The sequence below is a fragment of the Planococcus citri genome, chromosome 3 (assembly GCF_950023065.1).
Source record: "Planococcus citri chromosome 3, ihPlaCitr1.1, whole genome shotgun sequence".
Taxonomy (NCBI): domain Eukaryota; kingdom Metazoa; phylum Arthropoda; class Insecta; order Hemiptera; family Pseudococcidae; genus Planococcus; species Planococcus citri.
In genome coordinates, this window is record NC_088679.1 from 44,620,148 (window position 1) to 44,638,992 (window position 18,845).

The 18,845-nt window shown below is 39.7% G+C and overlaps 1 protein-coding gene across 6 annotated transcripts in view; it reads right to left on the reverse strand.

The window, feature by feature from the left end:
* Window positions 1-1,559: 1,559 nt before the first annotated feature.
* spen (split ends) overlaps window positions 1,560-18,845 on the reverse strand; it is a 110,578-nt gene continuing 93,292 nt past the window's right edge. For 5 of the 6 annotated variants that reach the window (XM_065354705.1, XM_065354706.1, XM_065354703.1 and 2 more), the window contains 14 exons: window positions 18,592-18,743; window positions 18,129-18,509; window positions 10,063-18,023; window positions 9,551-9,969; window positions 9,027-9,463; window positions 7,296-7,722; window positions 7,099-7,203; window positions 6,835-6,990; window positions 6,581-6,742; window positions 5,480-5,618; window positions 4,766-5,403; window positions 4,482-4,685; window positions 4,208-4,366; window positions 1,560-4,121 (listed from right to left, as the gene is read on the reverse strand). In XM_065354705.1, the coding sequence (XP_065210777.1) occupies window positions 3,993-4,121; window positions 4,208-4,366; window positions 4,482-4,685; window positions 4,766-5,403; window positions 5,480-5,618; window positions 6,581-6,742; window positions 6,835-6,990; window positions 7,099-7,203; window positions 7,296-7,722; window positions 9,027-9,463; window positions 9,551-9,969; window positions 10,063-18,023; window positions 18,129-18,509; window positions 18,592-18,743 (11,469 nt within the window). In that variant the 3' untranslated portion in view covers window positions 1,560-3,992. The remainder of the gene's footprint in view (window positions 4,122-4,207; window positions 4,367-4,481; window positions 4,686-4,765; window positions 5,404-5,479; window positions 5,619-6,580; window positions 6,743-6,834; window positions 6,991-7,098; window positions 7,204-7,295; window positions 7,723-9,026; window positions 9,464-9,550; window positions 9,970-10,062; window positions 18,024-18,128; window positions 18,510-18,591; window positions 18,744-18,845) is intronic. The other variant, XM_065354704.1, reaches the window with a different exon arrangement.

Genomic DNA, 18,845 nt, shown 5'->3' on the forward strand with positions numbered 1-18,845 from the left:
TTCCAAAATTGACCAAAAGTTTGGCTATTTTGAGAATAAATGACAAAAAATCACATTTCTTTTCAGAAAAATTGCTAAAGAAGCACACGTTTTCTCCAAAAATCATCCAAAAAATGATCCGTGATAGGTGATCCGTAAATGGCAAATTCAACGGATCACGAATCACGGATCATGGTATAAAAAATGATCCGGATCACGGATCACGGATCTTGCCTGAAAAAATGATCCGGATCACGGATCACGGATCACAAAAAGATGATCCGGATCGATGATCCGGATCATTGTTGATCCGGATCGTGGCAACCCTGATCACAGGGTGCCCAGAAATATCGAGCACCCCTAAAAAAGTTTTCTACCAAAATACTTTGGTTGATCACAGTGAATGATAATAATGATAGCACATGATTGGTTGTTGGACTGGGGAGATAACATTCCACCAATCATATGCATCTACATATTTCACGTTGCCAACCTATATTTTTAATGAAAAACTTTCTTAGGGGTGCTCGATATTTCTGGGCACCCTGTACTCAACTATCCGTTCATTTGTTAGTAAATGACAATTTTACCAAATTTTTTAACAATACCGGAAAAAACGTTGGATTAGGTATGCAAACAAAACAGTACTAAAACCAAAACCAATAGCTAGCTACCATAACATTTGAAAAGCCCTTACCAATATCAATACTGTTTCCTCTGAGAAAAACTCAACAGTACCAAGACGTTTTCCTATTTCTTTTAGTGTTATTTTTTGAACTGAATGCTGTGAAACAGGGTTGCTGCGGATCCTCAAAAAAAGGATCCGGATCACGGATCACGGATCATGGCGAAAAATATGATCTGGATCACGGATCACGGATCGTTTATAAAAAAGGATTCGGATCACGGATCACGGATCATTGCCAAAAAAAGGATCCGAATCCGGATCACGGATCAAAACTTCACGGATCCTTTTTTTTCTTTGATATGCCTCATTGGCACAATGAACAAAAATAGACATTTTGCAGTTGCTCTATAAATGATCTAAAAAATCGAAATATATAGAATTTTTCTAAAAAAAACGTTACTTAAATGCTCAAAGGCCGACTGACAGTCTCCAAAATAGGTTATTTTTCAGAAAAATCGCAAAAATCCAACAAAAAAAGGATCCGTGAACATTTTGATCCGTGAGGCAGTTTACACGGATCACGGATCACGGATCGTTGTAAAAAAAAAGGATTCGGATCACGGATCACGGATCATTGTCAAAAAAGGATTCGGATCACGGATCACGGATCATAAAAAAAGGATCCGGATCATGATCCGGATCCAAAACGATCCGGATCCATGCAACCCTGCTGTGAAAGACCTACTTTTTTATGTCATGTAGCGTGGTTAACAATCGACTAAAACGGGGTTTTAATTCCACCCGTCTGCTTCTCACCGTAACTTTTTGAAAAACTAATCTCAAAAAATTACCGCTTGTATTCGCTATTGGAAATGCATTTATTCCGCATTCTCGAAAGAAATTCATTTAAAAATTCCACAAAACAGAAAAAATACAAATAAAACAAACACCATTTAACTAACATTTTATATTTTATTTATGAATAACTTAAATCACTGGTTGATTTTATTTATAATGTAGTAATATGTATAATACACAAATATATATTATTATGTATACACTTTTAGTTTCATTTTTTTCATTTATTAATAATTTCATTATACCATCTGTACAATTGAAAATTAACATTTACAACGCAATGCGGAGATCACAGCCAAAACTGAAATATTTACATTATTTTTATTTACTCGTAAAAAAAACAACTAAAATAAATTTTCAATGACTAAAGTAAATGGAGAACTTCTGAAGAAAAAAAAAAAACAATTACAGGAAAACACTTCCAACAAATAAATAAAGCTAAAAAAAATCATACGAGGAAAAAACGTAAAAAAAAATCGCTGCCAAATAAGAGAAGGTAGTGGTTCTGGTTTGCTCGTGTTCAGAAGTTCGGAAAACATAAAATTTTTGCATTTGAGAAAAATGTATCATTCTTCTGCTACAAAATACGAAGCTATATTCTTTTCTCTTCATTTTTTTTTAAATAACACTTGTTAAATAAATAGTTTGAGCAATTGTTTAACAAAAGAAAAAAAAATTAATTAACATAAAACCTACAGTATGTACATAACATTAAGTAAAAAAAAATTATAAATATGTACACAATACTCGCAGGATGTTCTCTGTTTTCATAAATTAAATCAAAATTTAAAATACTATGTACAATAGTAGAAAAAAAACAAACAAACGAACAAACAAACAAAAGAAAAAACAAAAACGCGGGTTTTCTATATTATTATTTAACAATAATTTGTACTCAACAACATTCGAATAAACAGAATCTCTTAAATGGTATTGTTTCGTCGTTCAAAAGGTAGTAATAAAACGTGTTAAAAAAAATTAATTGAAACACAAAAAAAGGAATGTACGAATGCAAAAATTCTCTACGTGATTATTTTTACCAAAGTCATTACGTATTTTAAACATTTTCTTTTCTTGGAAAAATTTTTTAGTATTTTTCTTTCCGTCCTCTATTTTTATGCATGGATAATAAAATAGAAATAGAAAAAATAATAGTAAAAAATAGTAAACAAATTCTTTCTTTAAGGTAAATTGAAAAAAACAAAAAAAACTTATCGGGAGGAAAAAAAATTTATAATATGGTAACCAAATAGAAAAACATCTAAGATTGACAAAAAAAAAACTATACAACTTCATTATATACAATAATATAAAATCATAATTCAATAAAATCTTCCCGTATTATTATTTATTATTGCTATTACTGTATGTAAACTGTAGAAGAGAAAACTTTGTGCTAAATTCAATCGGGGTTCAATCCGTACTGAGGTTTAAGTGAGAGAGGGGGGAGGGAGGGAGAAAAAAACAAATGAGAAACACCAACTTCTCGGGTATTCGATCGTAATACATACATGATAATGTAAAATATCAATAAGTAGTTCTTGGAATTTTTTTCCTTTCGTTCACATTAACAAAGTATCAGTTGTTCACTATGTTCGCTTCAACTGTTTACAAAAATTCTTAAAACCAGTAACTTTCAAAAGTCAACAATATCATTAATCCTCGAATTATCGTCGGCTAATGGCGAAATCTGTAAATTTACAGATAACGCGAATAGCTAAAAATATTCGATTTGTGCACGTTAATTATTCGATATTTTACAATATTCACGTACTTATGTATATGATACCGATATACCGAAGAATTCAAAAAATATATAATTAAGGGTAAACGCGAAAAAAAAAGGAAAAAATCTCATATTGAATGAAACAAAAGCACGTTACAGTGGACGATTAAAATATTATACGTAATTCAATATTATATGATTGTCATTTCATCGTGATACAATGCATTACGATAATAAATCATAATACACAGTTCAACAACGTATCGATAAAATTGAGCATTTCAAAAAAAAACAAAACGAGTTTCCCGTTATAAAGAAAATTTTCCAACGTTTAGATACACAGATGCGTGTGATTTTAATGATACTATGCGAAAAAGGATAGTTTAAAAAAAAGAAACATTCAGTTATAATACATTAGAAGAAACAAACACTTCAAAGTCCATATTATATACATTACATAAGTAAATTACACAATTTTAACAAGTCCGTCACAGAAATAAATAACAAATTATTACATGAGATCAATTTTTTAAAGAAACAAAAGAAAAAAAAAACAATTTTTTTGGAAGAATTCGTAGTTAAGAGAAGTTATTCAAAACAAGGTGATACGTTCTTCGAAGCAAAGTATTCGTTTTCCCGTCATATCGATACATTTTTTTTAAATTCGATTTTTTCATTACATTGTATAAGCTAACGTCCGTGAATAGTGACAAACGCCACGGTGTCTTTAAATAGGTATAGGAGAGGTAGGTAGCAATAGATGCGATAGGTAAAATCGAGAAATTTTTCGTCGTCATTTTTTCAAACAGTCACGATAATACAAACTAGGTATGCGGTTTCTTGTACACGACGATAGAGATCCGGAGCCGCGTTCAATAAAACGTTGTCGGCGAATTCACAAGGCGGAAACACATGGACCACGAAAGCAGCCTACGCAGAAGAAAAAATTATTTAATAAAACGTTCGATAGGTCACTAATCGACGAACGTGCAAAATATGCATCGTTTTCAACATACCTGTTGTGTGCCGGGAGCGGCTACGTTGATGATTCCGGCAGCCTTTTTCTGTCTCAGATAAGGAATGATGTAAGATTCCAAATTGGTAGCTTGTTGTACGACATCTTCTTGATTTCTTCCGCAAGGCAGGCCCAATATCGTGCAATGTTCGTCTCTAATCTAAATTTGAAATAAAACCAACAGATGAATAAAATATGCCAATCGTCGTACATCTTTCATACGCAATTACAGAACATTAAAATGAATCGTTCTCGCGAATCGAATGATTACATACCTCCATCTTTCTATTAACTTGTTCGAGCTGAGGTTGTTCTAATCTCATTCGTTGAGCGATTCTCAGCAATGGTTGGAAACCATCTTGTAACGTTGGTAAAGCGTCGTAGGCGACCGATGTATTACCACTAACGACGTGCATCTGAACCGCTGCTTGATCGTTCTTCAGCGCCAGTAAGCCTTGCCATATGATAGGATACATTTGCTACGAGACGAAAAACAAAATAAAATAAAACCATATTCGGGTAATTCAAATCTAACCACCATTAAGTTAAAGTTACATACCACTAAGACAGTTCCATCTAGATTTCCTTGCGGAGGCGAATCACCCAACGGAGGCGAATCCATCTGCGACGGAGATGAATCACGCGAAGCGACGATATCGTCATCTCCTCGTAACCGTACAACACGTCCACGCGAATAATCCAACTCCGTTTCAGGCGGTGGTAAAATATTTCGAGTCGGACGATGGCTACCGTAAGACGCATCGATGAACTGTCTCGGTGGCGGTGTTTCGTTATCGATAGCGTCATCGTGCGACGTATATCGTGAAGTATCCAAGTTGACTCTGGACTGAGCCGACACGTACATGTCGACCGGCTCGCCGCCGCTCTGTTGAGGTACTTTGCTGGCATAAGGTGGCGTCGAGACGCGAATTCTGGCCGGCGCTGGTAACGGCCTATGCGCCTGAATCGGTTCGTCGTAGAAAAAGCTCCGGTTGCTTTGCACGTACGGGCTCGTAATCAACGGCGAATCGCTCAGTCGATTATGCGGCGAGCTCTTCTTGCGTAGCTCCAGAGGTGGACTAGGAGTCATGCTGGATGTATTGGTCACCACCTGCTGCGCCTGCTGCTCCGCTGGTTGAGGCGGTTGCCTGCTGTCTATTATCTCACGATCTGGTATACCTTTCGCCGATCCGATCACTGTAACATATCGAGCACATTATTTCTCTCACGTTCTTCATTTTTTTCTCGACTGAAGTTGCACGAAAAAACTCACCTGTAGCAGCAGCCGACGATGCCGATGGTGGAATATGGTAAGGAGTCAAGGACGATTCCGGTATGTATGGTTGATACATGAACTGCGGATGAACGTAATGCGAAGACTGCACAGCCGAATGTGGCAATATATTAGAACCCTGATAGAAACAGAAAAGAAATCAACGTTAAACTCAAAACTAATTACAATATCATCAGCGTATTATTTCTGCAGGCTACAAAAACGATTGAATGGTTCACTGAAAAAACAAAAAAAACACCTCTGCCTATCTCATGTTTACACAATGAATACTGAGTACTCGAACATTATCAATTTATTGCCCTTTCCTATCCTTCTCGAGAAGTACGTAATACTTAAAATTCGTCCAAGTTTTACACGTGGGTTCAGTTCACAAGCGCCGAAATTTTTTTCCATACGATTCATAGCGGAATGTTCCAAAAAATTCAAGGGGTCTGTTAAAGTGTTCAAACTATGGCGAATGAATAGTTCTTAAAAGATGAAAACTTCGGTTTTTCTACTTTTGAAACAAAATAATTGTTTGTTAATTCATGAGGGTCAAAAGTGATAATCGTAACCTGGAATGAAACAATTTTCATCACTTAAGTACAAACAGATGAATAATATTTTGTAGGTATGTACTTGGTTTCTCGGAAAATGCATTCTGATGTAACCATTAAAGACGAATAAAAAAGTTCCACAACAAAATGGCCGATTTTCACTATTAAATCTTTTCGATGAAAATTCGAGCAAATAATCTTTATAAACTCTCAATGTGATTTTTTAATCTTTTTCAAGCAATGAATACACTAATGCTAATGCGAAGAGCACTTTTTTATTAATCCATAATTCAAGAGGAACTTTCAAGCAAATGAATGGAGAGAGTACACGCGATACTGCGTGATCTGTATCCAGTGCCTAACCAGAATTACAAATTGAAACTCTAATTTCATTCCCTAAATGAATCAAAAGTACAATTCATAACTACGAGCTATGTATGAATAATTCAGCTCACGTTTACCCCCGAGTAATAATTACTACTTCACAAATGAGCAATTTTTCAGCTAAAAATGCGCAATTTTTTAAAAAGTCGCCAAAGCTTACCATGGTTGACGTCGAATGAACGACTCTCGGTTGCGGCGATGGACTCTGAACCGGTACAGCTGGTCTAGATGATGGCGATGTATTAGGCATATAGAAATACCCAGATGGAGGATCGATTCTCAACGGTTCCAAAGGCACCATGTTCTTAAGCGGGTGAGCCACCTATAAAAAAAAGCAACAACGATGATAATCACCTCTGCACGATGCTGTAAACACGAATACACTCTTAAACCAAACGAGTAAAAGATGCATACCCTCGTGTTACTCGCTCCGCTAACGATCGGTTGCGGAGATATCTTCGGCGAACCCAGTGGAGGACTAGCGACAGTGCCGTGTAATAGTGGACTAGTATATTGCGGCGGATAAGGTACTTCGTCGTTCGAGTGTGTATCGTTTTCCAAATTCAATGACTGCACAAGTGTTCGTACAAAAGATTACAGATATGTACATAATATTCCACTTATACTAACTTACACAAATGAACATAACATCGTTCAGTGATTACAATTCGTACTTACTTGCATAATATGAGCTTTAGGCGTGATCGGCGTCAGTACACGAGGCTGTGGAGTAACGGTTTTCGACGTGAGCAGTTTAGTAACGGGTTGATTTTGAGAATACACCTTAAATTTAAAAAACAAAAACAAAAAGTTCATTAGTTAGGTACCACAGCTTTTCTGTAACTTGTAATCTGAATCGAAATAATTCCACTTACCACAGGAGGAAACGACGGCTGATTGTAAGCCAACGGAGGAGTATGTGATTTCATCGAAGCTGCCACAGGTATTATGGGCGGTGTGCTGGTTTTTATCAAACTGATAGGTTCGTTATCAACGTTGACGTGCGGTACTGAAGCCGAATGCGCTGCCGGAATCACCACATTATCGGTTGCAGCCGTCGAAGGCAATGGTACACAAGCCGCCGAACTGGTAGCAGTTACAGATGCAATAACACTCGTCGTCACTGCTACAGTTTCGGGTGCTTTCGGAGACACTGCAGGTTTGGTAACTAATTTCGGAACGATCACAGGTTCGGCAGTATTTTTCACTAATGCCAAAGCCGATTCTTCGATCAGACTGTCGTCCAGGCGAGGTTTCTTTTCCGGTGGAGAGTCGTCTTCTTGCTGCGATGGTTTTTGTGATCTGTAAATGAAACCGAGTGTCTTATGAATAACCCTTCGCACGTATCTGTGTTCATTTAAAACTAGTCAGGCATATTTACGTGTAAACCTACGAACGAGTAATTTTCGTCTAGTAGATTTACACGTCTTGTAGTAATAAGAATACCAGAAGCAATGATTTTTACAAGATGAATGTTACGATTCGTTTCCAACGAGTTTTCATTTTCTTTTTTTAGAAGAAATATTTAAATAATTCCTTGCAGAAAAAAAGGATACGTTACAACATCCGATCCGATTTGTGACGAAAGACTTCAAAGTAAAGCAATAAATTTATATTTTCGAGGTTTCCATAAGATGTATTCACATTTCGAGTTTCGAGTCAAAAATCGGATAGGATTGTACACCACCTTTTTTTCCAGACAACGTTTCAACCATTGATCATTGCTTTTATACAGATTACAAAAACAAGAATATTATTAAATTTAAAAATAATGACGATGTATTCCATGAAAAAATGACAAAGCTACAGCTGATCCACCAAACACTTTGAAACTGAATATTTTTTTGGAGTCCTTTCTGGACTTGAAGTTCCATTCAAATTACGATACAGTAATCGCTTCAAAGTATGAAATATTCAGGCCCTATAATCATTTCAACATGGAATACTCGAAACATCTAGAAATAACGACGTCGCAAACTAAATGCTTTAAAACATTCATATTTGTAGCATTATAGAAAACGTAATCGTCATACAACCAAATGAAACGACTAATCATCATCATCATCATCTCACAAACGCATGCCTACATTCATTTTGTAAAAATCACGCTTCTGAGCTCCACGTCCTCGCATGGCAATAAAAAAAATATTGAAAAAAACTTAATTCTACAATACTTAGACCGGGAAAATCCTCAGAAAATTACAACGCAAAAAAATATGCACCGATACGAAAAAAAAAGAAAAAAAATACAATTTACATTTTCAATGAATAAAAGTGCAAGATAAAGAAACGAAAAAAAAAGATAGCTACGGGAAGAAAACTGATCATGCAAGAAACCGAAGTGATAAAAAAAAACTAAAAGACCGCTTCAAAATGCAAAATAAACTCTACAAAGCGTTTGAGGAATTTTCCAATAAATATGAATTTGTGTGATAAACGTAAGAACATCTCGATAAAAACCCAACCCTCGGGCCACTCGTAATCTAACGTCAATTTTTTTCAGTCTCGAAAGAAAAAAAAATTTCGTGAATTTTTGCAACGATAATTGGACAATTACACATTTCTAGATGTTCTCAACAACAAAATTCATATTCAACGGTACTAACTGAGTTAATTCCGTCAGAACAGGTACATACTGTCCTTCATCGGATTCTTTCATCGGCATCAGTATTCCGCTGACTGGATCGATCAACGTGGTTGGTTCGGAAGACGTTGTCTTGGACGATGCCGGAGAATCGGGAGTAGTAACCGGCGATGGTAGTCTGGCCGGAATCGCTGGACTGCTGGGAAAATCGTCTTTTTCTTCGGCAGCCGCAGGTGTATTCGTAGTCTCCGATTGAACAGCGGTTTCTTGTTTCGAAGTAGGTTTTCGATTTGCGCGAGAATTCTTACGAGCTGATTCGTGTACCGTTGTAATGATGGCCGCCGCCGCAGCCGCGGCAATTCTAGTGGTTCTTCTAGTGGGCCGTTGATTATTGGCGGTGCTTTTGATCACCTCGTCGATAGTGTCGTCGACCGTGTTACGCGATCCGCCTTCTTTCTCCTAATCGACGCAAACAAACACAACACATTAGCGACGAATAAGAATAATTTTCAAATTTTCAATGGAAATAAAGTAAACGCTACTAACCAGTAATCGTCTCGATTTACGAGTATTAGCAGAAGACGCTGATTTGACTCCCGTTGGTGTCGTCTCATTGCTATTCGATGGTTTAACTTCGTTCGGCGGAGGCGAGGTTTCTTTGGACGGGGTGGTCGTCGCTACAGTCGTCACAGGAGGAGTTGGAGGAGTCGTTGGAGCTGGCTGACTAGGTTCGACTGGGCTTTTAATTGTTAAAATCAATCTCGGTCGTTTCACTTCTTCTTCAGAGTCCTCTTTGAATTCGTATACGTCGGTGGGTTTTTTGAGTTTGAATGAGCTTTTGGATTCAGTTTCTTTGGTAATGACATTGTTTTGTTTACCACGACGGGTTACAACTCCTCCGGGTGCGCTTGCTTTTCGTCTACGGCCACGTTTAGCATTATACGAATGGTCGTTTAGTTTCGTACCTAAAGTGAAACAGACAGAGAAATTTGCGTTAAATAACAATATTTACATTACTCAATCGTTTGACTCTGTATTCGTGCTTAAATGACACGTACCTGCGACAGCATCATCAGCAGATTCTGACATATCTTCATTCACTTCCGGCTCGGCAACGCTCGGGGATAAAGCTTCGTTTTTCTTGCCGCCAGTATTCGGCATCAGATCTTTGACACCATCACATTTACATTCGACTTCGGTTTCGACGATTGGATTATCGTGTATTTTAATCACGCAGTTGTAATCTGAGACTTTATTCTTGATGACGCTGGATTCGGACATTTTCAGTAAGATTTTAGCAGAAGTGATTTCATCTTCGGTTTTATCGGTCAAATTTATACGAGTCAATTCGGCATTCTGCGGATCTTCGACCTTCTGCGTGATTCGTTTAGATTCGTGAATCCGCTGCACGACTTTTTCCAAGATATTGCGATTATTTTCCGGCATTCGATGATTACATTTCGATAGCTCGTTCGGAACACTTCGGAAAATTTCTTCTTCGACGCTTCTCGCAATTTCTTTAATGTCGCGTTCCTTGTTTCTGACTATAACGTTCAGCTTGGAATCGTCGTTGCCTTCGACGAAGTTATCTTGGTTCACGATAGTTTTGACGATATTTTCTTTATTGGCTTCGTTACATTCGGCCGTGCTTTTAACGCCGTCGTCCACCGAGTCGAGTAACTTTTCGTTAGCGGTCGGGATCTGAAGCTGTTTCAAAGCATCTGGTTCGCCTTTTTCTTTACTTTGATCGGAATCGTCTTTGGTATCTTTTTCGACCGCTGGTACATCTTCGATTGATTTTTCAGCAACAGCTTCGCAAATTACCGTCTGGGGAGAAAGTCTTTCGGGTTTTGGTTCATCTTCAGGTAGTTGCTCGGCTTTCACCACAGCATTCTTCACCACAGAATTATACGTGTGATCATTCTCAGAAGTAGATGAGTCTTCTTTTGGTACCGGTGAAGTACTGGTTTCGGGTTTCACCGGCACATCAGCAGTTGGAAGGTCGATCGAAGATGGACTGACCGATCGTGGTGAGACATCGACTTTACTGCTTTCTTCCGCGACGTTATTTTTACCAACAGGCTCGGGTTCAGGATTAGGTTCGATTTTGATGACCGTATTTTCGGAGAATTTAGTCGTTTCAGGTTCGATTGACGTCGGTCCATTGCATTCGATGAACGAACGCTTACGTTCTTTATTCTTTTTGACAACTTCGACAGTGTCAGCGGGTTTATCGTGTTCGTGAATCGATGACAAGCTTTTGAGTACCGAATGTGATCTGGATTTAGCGTTCAATTTCTGGTGATCGTCCACGTGCATTATGTTGTTAGGTTTACAAGACGCATACAGCGGATTATCAATCTCTGGTCGAGGTTTCTTCGATGAAAAATTGTTGAAAACTAAACGTTCTGTTGTCTTGTTGTTGTTATGACTGCGTTCAACAACGTGATCGTTCTTGACGCTATCGCTACTCGATGGAGATTCAATTGGCGGCGGTAATGGTGGTGTTACTTTTTTCGGCGTCAACTCTTCATTGCGAGGCTTATCTTTGATCATTTCATCGGATTCACGTGCGGGTGGCGTTACACTCTCCGGTGGTATAGTTACTTTTGGCGGCAATGTCGGTGTAAGTTTGTCGTCGGTCACTTTCTCGCTGATTTTTTCGTAATGCGAGTTGACAACGATGAAGCTGGAACTTTCTTTTCTCGGTTCGGGAGTTTTAGATTTGACGAAATCGGAAGCGTGAGGTTTTTTCAGGACCTCGTCCGACGCGAGTTTGGAAATATCGTTCAGTTTATTCGCTGGAATGACCGGCTCGACGACACTTTTCAGTAAGTCGATCACTGGTTTGGGAATCAGCGAGTCGACTTTTTCAGGTGGTTTTTCAATTACTGGTTCTTTTTCATCGACAATCATCGAGCTGATTTCGTCGCCACTCGACGACTTATCCGTATTACTGGACTCTTTCGCTTCAAGCTCGTCATTATCAGCTTTGATGTTAGCGTCGAGCTTTTCTATGGTGGTTTCTAGGCTCAACGGTTCGGATATATCAAACGAATTATCAATATCCGATTTCACGTCTTCGGTATCAGTATCGATTTGTAAATCGGGTTCAGAGCCGGGAGTACCGGGCTTCATCGCATCGTCGGGGTAACATTCGTCGTCAAATCCAAATTCCGGCGATTCGCCAAGAATAGCAGCGACCGCATCTTCGGTCTCTTCTTGCGAAATGGTAATGCCGGTTTTATCATCTACAACGGGCGGCGTGATTTTCGGTTCTTCGATGCGTGTCGGTTCTTTAACTTCAACAGCAATGTCGGTCAGCGAGTTGAAAATGCTGAGAACCGCACGTTCGTGAACATTGGTATCAACAACGGCGGTGGAGGCGATGCTTTTGATAGCACGATCGTGAGCTTCGTCTTTGGTATCGTCGTTTGATATACTCTTGACTGCTTTTTCGTGCACATTTTCGTCCAACGATGGTAGCGGAGCGAAAACGTTTTTCATTTCAACGTTAGGAACTTCGGTGTCTTTTTTCTGCAATTTTTCGTGATGACTTTCGGCGATCGAGTTGGTAACTATGTCGACGATTTCATCGTGACGGTCGTCCGCCTTGTCGTCGTCCTCTTCTTTATTATCTTCTTTGCCGATTTCCAAACTACGCGGCTCGATTAGGCACGGTAACGAGAGAGCCGGCGGAACGTCTTCGTGTTTCGTATGATGATGATTGTGATGATGGTGATGATGATGATGGTGGTGTTTGGATTTTTCTTCTTTGGATTTCTTACGTTTCTTCTTCTTCGACTTGATATGCTCGAAGTAGTTATCGTAACTGTTGGTATTTTCGACTGAATTCAGCAGTTTAGTTTCAACGTCGGGTTTCGCGTTCTCGTGAATTTCATCTTCGCGAGTATCTTTGTTGCTGGAATCGGAGTCGGCATCGTAGACGTCGGATACACTCAATTTGGACAATTTTCGCGCATCCGCCTTTTCCGAATCGTCCGACATTGAACCGAAGATATCTTCTTCGAGATTTTCGATACTTTTTACTTTGTTGCGGCTTTTCTTTTTCTTCTTCTGTTTCAGTTTATGTTCCTTATCTTCTTCACCGACATCGCTATGAATGGACTTTCGACGCTCTTTTTTCGAATGACGTTTAGCCCGATCCATAGAATGTTCGCGACTTTTCTGACGTTTTTGCTTCTTCTTGTGTGATTTCTTCTTTTGAAAATCGCCTACGTCGTAAACCATCGGATCGATTAATGGCGGAGGCGAAGAATTCTCTGATTTTGTAAAGTCGTGATGAAGTTCAGCCAAATTGAAGAATAAATCGTCAGCTTTGTCTTTAGGTTTCGGCTCTGGTTCACTGTCGTCTGAATAAATAGCGCACGTCTTCGATTTTGGAAAACGATACGATGTGATGCTTTCGTTTTCCGACGTGTCGGTAAAGATTTTCTCGAGTTTTACGCGATTTTTGTCGATTATTTGCGGTTTGTGATCAGATTCATTTAACTTGGTGTAGTCCTCATCTTCGGAAACATCCGACATGAGAGATTTCCTTTTCAGATCGTCGTCCATGGGGATAAAAGCGTTTTTCTTTTCCAATTCACCGCTTTCAATCATCATTTTCAGTTCGCTTTTAGGTTTCTTTTTGACGAAGTCCGCAGTATGCAGCTTTCTTGACGATTTTTTGTCGAAAATCTTCTTAGGCGGTTTTGGAATATCGTCGTCGGATAAGTCGGAATATTTTTGTTTGTTCGCGGAAAAATATTCTTTTTTACGCTCGTCATCGGAATCAGACTCGATTTTCTTTTTATTTTCGATTTTGTGACTAGAAGGACGTTTCTTATTCGACATACCTTTTTTGAATTTGCGTTTGTGCTCGGTACTCGACAATAAGAAAAGTTGGTCTTTTTTCTGTTTGTTTTTCACTTCTTCGTCTGACGAATCGGTTTGCGTCAGCTTCGATTTTTCCTTATTTTTACCGTTAATCGATCGCGAGATGGATTTTACGAACTTGGTCGCATCATCGTCATCGCTAGGCTTCTTTTTATCATCGTCAGACGAATCGGTAACGCCGTGCAGATTGATTTTGTTCATTTTGTCGTTACTGGAATGCTCTTCGTCAGAACTATCCAGCATCAGTTTGTTGCCTTTTCTGATCGTTGGTTCATGATCGGTATCGTCGTCGTACGACGTCGAACGTTTCTTCTCTTCGCGTTTTACTCGTGACTGTTTCAACTGATTGAATTTCTCTTTCAGTTTTTCTTGACGTTTTTCTTCTTCTTGTTTTTGTAGATTTTTCGTCGAGCGAGCTTTCACTTTATCGTACATCGAAATATAAGCAGGCTCGTCGAGAACCACTTCGAAAATCGAATGATTCTTCTTGTTCGATTTGCTTTCGTCGTAACTTTCGAAATCGCTATCGCTGCTACTGTCGCTGGGTGTTTTACGTTTCTTGGATTTCTTGCGTTTGCTCGACAAACCAGATTTTTCCGATTTCTTACGTTCGCTTCTCTTTTCATCTTTCATACTATCGCTGATACTGTTGTTCTTGTGTTTCTCGCTACTACTTCGTTTGGACACGTGATCAGATGGCGTATCGTGACGTTTATCGTCGTTATTACTTTCGACGCTATCGTACGAGCTTTTACTCTTACTATGCACAGAGTCGGATAACGAACTGCTACTGGACGAGTTCTTTCTTTCGATTTCTTTACGACTGACGGATTCATGAGTGAGTTTGTTTTTATAAAAATTACTAGATGTGTTGGCGGATTTCAAATCGATTTTTTCTAACTCGAGAGTATCAGATTTCGACGTTTCTTTTTCGCTGCTATGCTTTTTATTATTTTCGTGTTCTTTACTGTACTTCTTATGGTAGTCGTGTTTGATTTTACCATTTTCAGGTTGACCTACCAACTTCTCTTTTCGCTTTTCTTTTTCTTTTTCTTTCTCTTTTATCGAAGTCGAAGTCGAAGTCGACGTTGACGTTGTCGTGGTCGCAGTCGATTCGACGAGAATTTTCGGCGTTTCTTTCTTACTACAGCTACTGCTGTTGATGCTGTTGCTACTGTTAGTGCAACTGCTTTCAGTCTTATTGAACACATTTTCGGTTTTCTTTTCTAATTTCTCTTCGAATTTATTAAGTTTTTCTTCGACTTTCACCACGTCGGATGATTCTCTTTTCTCTTCGCATTTACGCGATTTTTCGTCCTTATGTTGCTTGGTCTCGTGTTTGTTCTTCTTCTCAGACTTGGATTTGTCGATGATTTGTTCGTTTTCTTTATGTTTACCGGACGACTTTTCCGTTTCTCTACCTTCCAAATCGTTCGATTTCCGCCTTTCGGATAAAAAATGGTTCTTTTTCTTTTCTAGGGATTTATTTTCGAACATGTTGAATTCTTTCGTTTTTATACACTCTTTTTTCGATTTATCTTCTTTCTTGTTGATCTTCTCTTTGGACGAATGGCTGCTTTTATCGCTGACCGACTTTTTCTTCTCTTTAGGAGGTTTAACTTCCTCGTCTTTACCGTCGGACACAGATTTCTTTTTCTCGTGTTTCACGTTAAATACCGTTTCGATGATTTTATTTTTCACCAGCGTTGTTTTGTTATCGTCGATATCGTTGGAATCGTCATCGTCTTCGTCAATTTCGGCCATTTTTATTTCGAGCGGGTCTTTATCTTCGGCGCTTTCGTTTTTGACATCCTTCAGTGGTGGGGGAATTCGTTTATCTTCTTTCTTTTCGATTTTGGTATCTTTCTTTCTGTCTTCGTCTTCGCTGTTAACGTGGTTGTACGAGACTACTTTGGATTTTTTATCATCGGTGCCGATTTTATCGCAATGATTGACCATTTCTTTTTTATCGCGTTTCATAACGTCGAGCTCTTTGGAAGAGTTGGCGAAATTCGTTGGCTTTTTAGACAAGACTTCGGATTTATCGATTTTCTTATGGATGTTATTGACTATTTCTTTTTTGGGTACTACTTTTTCATCGATCTTTTCGTTGGTCACACGTTCTTCTTTGTGGACTTCGATCGATGAACGTCTATGCGTGCTTGGTTTATCGATTTCCGAAACATCTTCCAAGCTTTTACTCAGCTTGTCGCGTTGCGACGTGTGGAAAATGACGGAAACTGTGTTACAACTTTCAGGCGACGTTGCAGACGCCGAAGTCGAGGCAACTGAGGCTACTGCGACGGTGGTGCTGGCGCAGGACAAGGTACTGGTGGAGATGGTCGACGTGACGGCGATGGTAGCCGTAATCGTGGTTGTAGTGACGGTGGACGTGACAATGGTTCTATCAACGGAATTTTTTCTTTTATCCAATACGCTGTTTTCTTTCTCGTTCGACGTGGTAGATTTACTTTCGTACGAGCAATTGTTAAATTTCGGTTTTGTTTCGTGATTAACGATTTTGTTTGGTTTATCGCCACTCTGGTCATGAGTGGTAGATTTACAGTTGTATTTGTCTTTGACAGCGGCGGTGGCGGAGACGCGTTCGTTGATCAATTCGTTCATATCATCGGTTGACTTCCTGCCGATGCTTTCGATACTGCCACGACGCGAATTCACCGGACTGACGATGTCTTTTTTATCGATAGCTGCGACCGGTTCCAGCCTACTCAACGTTTCACGACTAGTAATAGGCAATGGATTTTTTGGTAATTCAGTTAACTTCTCAACCGAGTTGTTCCTCAATATCGCGTTGGTACGCGTGCTGCTGCTACTACTACTACCGTGAGGTGATGGTAGAGGTGCGCTCGTGGGCGGACTAATACTGTTGATATCTGACTGTTTACCGGAGACGGCGGTGGAATTGGACGACGCGTTGAAATTATTCAGCAAGAGTGGTTTGGGCGTTGTTGGCGTCGTCGTCGTCGTTGCGGTACTCTTTACCGGAGGCGGATGCGACGGAAACGGATACTGCAGGCCTTTGATTACAGACGACGATGACGAAGACGACGACGAGGATGTTGATGACGACGAAGTCGGTGTGCTGGAAGATGCGGACGACGTTGACGCTACCGCTACATTATTCACGGTCGATGGTTTGGAACATACGTTACTAGGTAAATTACTGATACTCGTGATTAACGTATTATGAGATCGGACCGTATTATTAATGGTGACCCGCGGCGAAGGGAACTCCGTCGGCGGCGTTTGATCGGTTATGGTTTCCAGACGTTTGAAATGGTCGTCGAAAACACTTTTACGAGACAGCACCGTTTGACAGATTTCCGATCTTTGACGACCGATCGAATTAACGTCCAGCAGCTTGTGTTTGACTTGGATCGCGGACGTGTCCAGCTTACCGGACATCACTTTGCACCGAGTGCCGTGCCATTTTTCGTATTTTTCGTCCAGCGATTTGAGCTGTTCGATCCACGGCGCTTTTAACGTTTCGGTCAACGAATCGAACGACGTGATGTTGCTCAGTTTCGAATCTAATATGCTGGGCTTTTCTTTTGCGTGCGGCGAAGGCGATCGTCTGGTGTACGACGACGTCGACGACGATGACAACGTTCTGGTTACGTTGCTGTTACTGCTGCTTTCAAAAGGCGGCGGCGGACGGGAAACATGGTGCGGTTTACTTTGGTGCGGTGACTTCGAAGAACGATCCGAAGGGGAAGAGGAACGAGGAACTTTATTAGCGAACGAAGGTAATGGTAAAGACAACGGAGTATTGCTAGTGTTTTTCTCTTTGGCTGCTCGACGGCTCTCGTAATGAGCCAATATGTTCTCCGGCCGTTCGTCGCATAACGGCGTACCCGGTCTACTCTCTTCGCGACTAGTGCTACGATGCTGTCGTATCGAGCTTTGCTGTTTCGTCGACGAAAGTTCTTCTTCATCGTCGTCGTCTTCCGAGCTGGAATAGTCGTTCAACTGTTCCAGCAACGAAACGCGTTCTTTTTGTAGCGTCACGTCGTCCTGCGGATTCGGCGTCGTCGGCGGCGCTTTCTCGCTGCTGCTGGTGGTATTACTCTCGATATTAATATTCAAATCTTCCAAACTTCTGTGAGAACAGAGAAAAAAATAATCGTTATTAAAAACCCGCACATTTCACACGTTTTTTTTTTTTTTTTTAGAAAGAATAAGCATTAAATTTTTCCACACATACCTCGATATCCGTCTTTCGGAAGAACATTCGGTATTGCTGTAATCGAAACGACTAGTTTGTTGAGGACGTGGCGTTGATCTAGAAGATGTTGATGGTGATGGTGACGGAGTATTGTTTACAATAGGTGAAGCACTATTACTGGACGGCGTTTGTTGAACTGTTTGATGAGTAGGAGTTGTACGTAATGTTGGTGTTGTGTGTTGGTATCGAGGATGTAATTTATCGCTACTGCTGTTGTTCGTATTACTACTACTCGTATTCAGTATGGTTTTACTGGTTGTATTACTGTTGCCACCACCGCCACCGCCGTTGCTACTCGTCGAAGACGCTGGTGTATCTAAGCCACGTGTACTACCCGTACTTCGAGGAGAATCTTGGCAGCTAAAAAAAATGAATTAAGAACGTAAATTTTCATAAATATCGACAAAAGGTGAATTTCTCGCGTTTACTGGCAAACACTTACTTATTTTCGTAGGCTGATATAACGGATTTTGATTTTTCATAATTATCATAAAAATTCTCTTGGCATTCTCGAGATGCATAATCTGCCATTAATCTTCTGTTCTTAAGCACATACCCTCTCATTTGACTCAACGCTGCTTGTGCATGGGTTATCTACGAATTACACGAAATACATTTATAATCGTCGAAGAACAGTTGTATTCCACAGACGTATCGAAAACAAATTCGAGTAAGTCGATTTGAAAATACAATAAT